The following is a 5,788-nucleotide window of genomic DNA, read 5'->3' as shown; positions in this document are numbered from 1 at the left end:
GGCGCCCTGGAAGGTGAGGCCCAGCCCCTTTCTCGGCATCCCGTCAGGCCTCGCGAGGAAGGAAGGAAGGAAGGCGGGGACGACGACGACGGAGAGGGCCGCGCGGGCGAGTTGCTGAGGCGGCAGCGGAGCCACGCGAGGCCGGCGGGGAAAGAGGCCTTGCGGGAGAAATTCCGGCGGGGCAGGCCTCGCCCCAAAGCCCGCTTTCCCGGCGCTGCGAGTCATCCTCTTCCCTTTTCAAAATAAAAGTCCCAACTTGCGCGGGGGGGGGGGGGGCAGGCTGTGAACGACGAATTGGCAAGCCCACCCAATTGCTAAAACGGTGAGGGGTGGAAAATGAACAACGCGAAACCTTGAAACGCCTCCGTTTCGCCTCCTTGCCTTTCGGTTGCTTTCTGTGGCCGCCCCAGAAAAGGTTATTTCGCCCCTGTGTTTCCCAACCTTGGGCCTCCAACTGTTTTTGGACTACAACTCCCATCATCCCTAGCTAGCAAGACCAGTGGTCAGGGATGATGGGAATTGTAGTTCAAAAACAGCTGGAGGCCCAAGGTTGGGAAACACTGGCTTAGAGCTTTTCCTAGAAAAGAGCTCGCTAGAAAGAGGTATACTGCATGCATTTTCTAAATAAGGTGCAGCTGTGGCTGTAAGATATATCTATATCCATCTAGAGATGTAATTTTGTATTTATGATTTTCACTTATGTGCATTTCAGTAATTTTACAGTCGTAACATTTCGACCCTCTTTCTGCGGTTCCTGAAATTTATTTATTTTTTTACATTTCTGGCGCACTCCAAATTAACTTGTTCATTTATTCCTCCGCTTTAAATATATGTTCTTAGGAAACTGCAGGTCATTACAACATGTGAGATATAAATGTTATATACATTTCAATAATACAATCCTAACATTTTGACCATTGACTTCCTCTTTCTGCGGTTCCTGAAATTTATTTATTTTTACATTTCCGGCGTATTCCAAATTAACTTGTTCATTTATTCCTCTGCTTTATTCCTCTTAGGAAACTGCAGGTCATTTCGACATGTGAGATATAAATGTAAGTGTGTTTTCACATGCATGGCATGTATCTATAGTCTATTTCATATTCACGTCATAATAATTCTAACGTATGGATTTGCTCCAAAAATGGAAGCTCTTCAAAATATAGAAGATAATTGATCCGCCTTGCGTATTATTCTGTATCTCAACTTTTGCAGGGGCTTTCCTGGATTTCAGACAAAGGTGTATTAACAGTATTAACACCTTGGGATGTCTGAGATTTGAACTTGAGACCTTCTGCATGCAAAGCCTGTGCTAAAACCCCTGAGCTACACTCATCCCTCTACCCCCCCCCCCTTAAGTTCAAAGTCAAGAGGTGCTGCGTTATAGCTGGCCCAGCTTTCGAACTCGCACCACTCCTTAGTTGGCAAGAAATAATACAGTGGTGCCCCGCAAGACGAACGCCTTGCAAGACAGAAAACCCACTAGATGAAAGGGTTTTCCGTTTTGGAGGCGCTTCGCAAAACGAATTTCCCTATGGGCTTGCTTCGCAAGCTACAGGGAACCAGGCAGAGGGCCTTCTCGGTAGTGGCGCCCGCCCTGTGGAACGCCCTCCCATCAGATATCAAAGCGATAAATAACTACCTGACATTCAGAAGACATCTTAAGGCAGCCTGTTCAGGGAAGTTTTTAACGTGTGATATTTTACTGTATTTTTGCTTTCTATGGAAGCCACCCAGAGTGGCTGGGGAGGCCCAGCCAGATGGGCGGGGTATAAATAATAAATTATTATTATTATTATTGCGAGTTCCTGCGGGGTTTTTCCCCTTTTCCCCCCCTTTTCCTAAGCCCTAAGCCGCTTATCAGCTGATCCGCTGATGAGCCGCTTATCAGCTGATCCGCTAAAAACCGCTAATAGCGCTAATCCGCTAAGCTGTCAATGGGCTTGCTTCGCAAGACGAAAAAACCACTATACGAAGAGCCTCACAGAACGGATTAATTTCGTCTTGCGAGGCACCACTGTAGCTTCATCAACTCTGAATCGCAAAAATTGGAAAAAGGATTTCCAGATAGGGATTCTAGGTTGACTCAGGCCCTGAAATGCAGGGGGCATATCTGGAATTAAGAAGGTGGTGCCTTGCAGATAAGAATCTGGCTGAACCTTAAAAGGTTTGGGCAGAGTCTCAGTCAACAAGTGAGTGAAGCCACAAACATATTTCTTCTCAGACTTGGAGTGTTAGGGGAACCAAGAGCTGCTCCCAGTTCTTTTCCACCTCACTGATGAAACAAACAAGTTAGACAAACAGAAGCCAGAAACGCTTGTGGGGTTTGTGGGGTTTTTTTGTAATTGGGGTGTATGTAAGAGTATTTTCACATAGTTTTAAAGATGCTGGTGAAGAATGTGGTCACAAACTGATGCCAAATGGGTTAACAGCATACTTAATATAGCTCTTTGCTGTCCCCATAAGCTGAAGCGTAATACAGTCATAAAGGTAAACGTAAAGGTACCCCTGCCCGTACGGGCCAGTCTTGACAGACTCTGGGGTTGTGCGCCCATCTCACCTAAGAGGCCAGGGGCCAGCGCTGTCCGCAGACACTTCCGGGTCACGTGGCCAGCGTGACATCGCTGCTCTGGCGAGCCAGAGCCGCACACGGAAACGCCGTTTACCTTCCCGCTGGTAAGCGGTCCCTATTTATCTACTTGCACCCGGAGGTGCTTTCGAACTGCTAGGTTGGCAGGTGCTGGGACCGAGCAGCGGGAGCGCACCCCGCCGCAGGGATTCGAACCGCCGACCTTTCGATCGGCAAGTCCTAGGCGCTGAGGCTTTAACCCACAGCGCCACCTGCGTCCCTAATACAGTCATACCTCGAGTTGAATGTGCTTCAGGTTGAGCGCTTTCGGGTTGCGCTCCGCGGCAACTCAGAAGTAACAGAGCACGTCGTTTCTGGGTTTTGCCACATGTGCAGATGCTCAAAATGATGTCACGTGCGGAAGCGGCAAAACGCAACATGCGCAGATGCTCCGTCGCATCTTACGTTCCATTCAGGATGCGAACGGGGATCCAGAACAGATCCCCGTTCGCATCCCGAGGTACCCCTTTACTTCTGAAAGCAAAGGCAGCGGATTGAAGTTGGTTTGGACAAACCTGTCCTCACAAAATAAAAGCACATATTCTGTCTATAATAGTTTGTTTACTTTGAACAGGGCTTCATAAATTTCCTCCCAGCTGGAGGGAGAGCAGCAAAGAGCAGTGTTGGGGACTTTAGGGTACATTTTAACCATCCTCAGCTATCCCACCTCAACATTGTGGCAAACAGTAGTAGCATTTTTATATATAGTAATTGTTTATTAATTTAATTTAGACCTCGCCTTTCTGAGAGCCCAGTGCACCAAAAAGGATACACAATTTAAAAAAGAAAGCATTCTAAAACTCCTAACAATATTTTTTTAAAAAATGCTATTATCTCTTTACTCTGTCAAATATATTTCTTTTTTCTTTTTAAAGGAGGCTTTTATTCAAAGAAGTAGTGGAGTCTTCATAGTAGATGATCTCACAGTGAAGACTAGACTGGATCGGAAAACTACTTATCAGCACAGCACAGCCTTTGGAGTGTCTTCATGCTTTGGATATAAACTCTTAATTTTACCTGCTTTACAGGAAAATGGCATTTCAGTTCAACTTCTCTATTGACAGCGCAGCAGAAAACGGAATAGAGGCAGTTGGGAATGGAATGCAGGAATTGGTACAGGAGTCTTTAATCTTTTTGGACAAGCAAGAGAACACTACAGGAAAGAGTAAGGAGATTTCCTCAGAAGAAACCAAATTAAACCAGGAGGATTTATCAGAAATCCCTGCTAATGTGGCAGGCAACAGCTTTTTGAGTAAAAGCAGCATTATGCCTAAAGAAGGCTTGTGCCTTAAATGTGCCAAAGAACATAATCTCCCTGAAGATTTCCAGAAATTGTTTAAAAACAAAGTTGTGGGGACCCTCCTTCCAGGAACACGCTATGCAAATATTTCTGTGGTGGAGACAGCACCCTCTGAAAACACTGTCGGGGAAGACATTGTGTCACAAAGTGTTTCTTCTCGTTCTGACCTAATCACAGGTGTCTATGAAGGAGGTCTGAAGATCTGGGAGTGCACCTTTGATCTCATGGATTATTTGTCAGAAGCTGAAATTCAGTTTGCACACAAGTTGGTTTTGGACCTTGGCTGTGGGGCCGGGTTGCTGGGAATAGTTGCATTAAAAAGAAATGCTGAACAGGTCCATTTTCAGGACTATAACAGCACTGTGATTGAGGAACTAACCATGCCTAATGTATTGGTCAACTGTGCTAATCAGGGTGATGTTGAAGAAAATACTGAGCTTTCTCTAAAACAATGTCCAAAGAAGGACTTTACCCAAGACTTGTTTTCTAAATGCAAATTCTTTTCAGGGGAATGGTCAGAGTTTAGTAATCTTCTATTAAATGGCAGTAAGCCTTTAGCAAAATATGATCTCATACTCACCTCTGAGACTATTTATAATCCAGATTACTATGAGGCTTTTCATGAAACACTTTTAAAATTACTGAGAATAAATGGGTGTGTTTATTTAGCTAGCAAAGCACATTACTTTGGCTGTGGAGGTGGGGTCCACCTTTTTACAAAATTTATTGAGAAGAAAAATGTATTTAAGTCTAGAATTGTTAAAGTTATTGACAAAGGGCTAAAGCGTTTCATTATTGAGCTGGTCTTTAAGAAATCCTGTTAATGTGCTCAGTGTGTTAGTAAATACTTCTTTATTGTTGTTTTGCTTTCATGTAGCTCTTACAGTAAATTGCTAGCACATTTTTCTTGATTTATGGTTGTGAATTTGTTCCCTGATCCTATTCTGCATCTACAGAGTCTTTGCTAGAAATTATCATATTCTTTTTTTAAAAAAAAAACCAAAAACAGTTTTGAGATCATTTGTTCTGAATACACAATGCTATTTTGATGTCTGCAAGATCTCTTTTGTTGACTGAACCTGGTCCAACAATTTTTTTGTTTATTTATTTATTGATTTATATCTCACTACATATACTGTACAAAATGTTTACATCTCATTACATAAACATTATACTTGTAAATTCACATTTTTCATTTCATTATGTATCAACATTTAGACATTTATTATTTCTTGTCTTTACCCTATGTCTTCCCTCTACCTATGCGTGACTTCCTAATTTTTATTTTATAACTTTATTATTGTGATTGTATTCTTGTATCTTAATAATTAAACATACATTCTTTTATATCTATTTAAATTCACTTTGTGAGATCAGTCTATACATATCAATTAATTTTTGTTGGAGCATCTTTTAATCATGTATTCGTCTACACACTTCCATTCCTGTTTGAGATTTTGGTTAGATTGCATTCTCATTGTTGCCGTCATTTTTGCTAATTCAATCATTTCAAAAAAATTATGTTGCCAATCTGCCACTGATGGTACATCTTCTGATTTCCAATTTTTAGCAACCAATAACCTAGCAGCAGTGGCTGCATATAGAAAAATTCTCTTCATGTATTTGGGGATGTCATTTGTTATGATTCCTAAAAGGAATGCTTACAGCTTTTTACCAATTGTTATTCTGAATATTCTTTTCAATTCCTCATGTATATTCCCCCCTCCCAAAAAATTTAATTTTATCACATCCCTACCAGACATGATACAAAGATCCCTCTGATACCTTACATTTCTAACACAAATTCAAAGTTAATGTATAAATTTTGGCTAGTTTTACAGGGTTTAAATACCACCTGT

At 42.1% G+C, this 5,788-nt stretch overlaps 1 protein-coding gene across 2 annotated transcripts; it reads left to right on the top strand.

Moving 5' to 3' along the window:
- The first annotated feature begins 56 nt into the window (after nt 1-56).
- METTL18 (methyltransferase 18, RPL3 N3(tau)-histidine) lies at nt 57-4,840 on the top strand. Of its 2 annotated transcripts, none has more exons than XM_079981655.1 (3): nt 57-73; nt 1,020-1,055; nt 3,505-4,840. In XM_079981655.1, exon 3 carries the CDS (start codon nt 3,662-3,664, stop codon nt 4,751-4,753), a length of 1,092 nt encoding a protein of 363 aa, XP_079837781.1. In that variant the 5' UTR covers nt 57-73; nt 1,020-1,055; nt 3,505-3,661; the 3' UTR covers nt 4,754-4,840. The 2 variants fall into 2 exon arrangements, with proteins under 2 accessions (XP_079837781.1, XP_079837780.1); XM_079981654.1 differs by lacking the exon at nt 57-73 and adding an exon at nt 88-415.
- Nucleotides 4,841-5,788: the final 948 nt, after the last annotated feature.

The sequence above is a fragment of the Podarcis cretensis genome, assembly GCF_951804945.1.
Source record: "Podarcis cretensis genome assembly, chromosome: 6".
Classification (NCBI taxonomy): Eukaryota; Metazoa; Chordata; class Lepidosauria; order Squamata; family Lacertidae; genus Podarcis; species Podarcis cretensis.
Note: the sequence above shows the minus strand (reverse complement) of the source record. Positions and strands in the feature narration are given on the sequence as shown.

What these genes read in the sequence shown, in the direction of transcription:
- METTL18 (XM_079981655.1), top strand. Translation starts at nt 3,662, where the DNA reads ATGGCATTTCAGTTCAACTTCTCTATTGACAGCGCAGCAGAAAACGGA.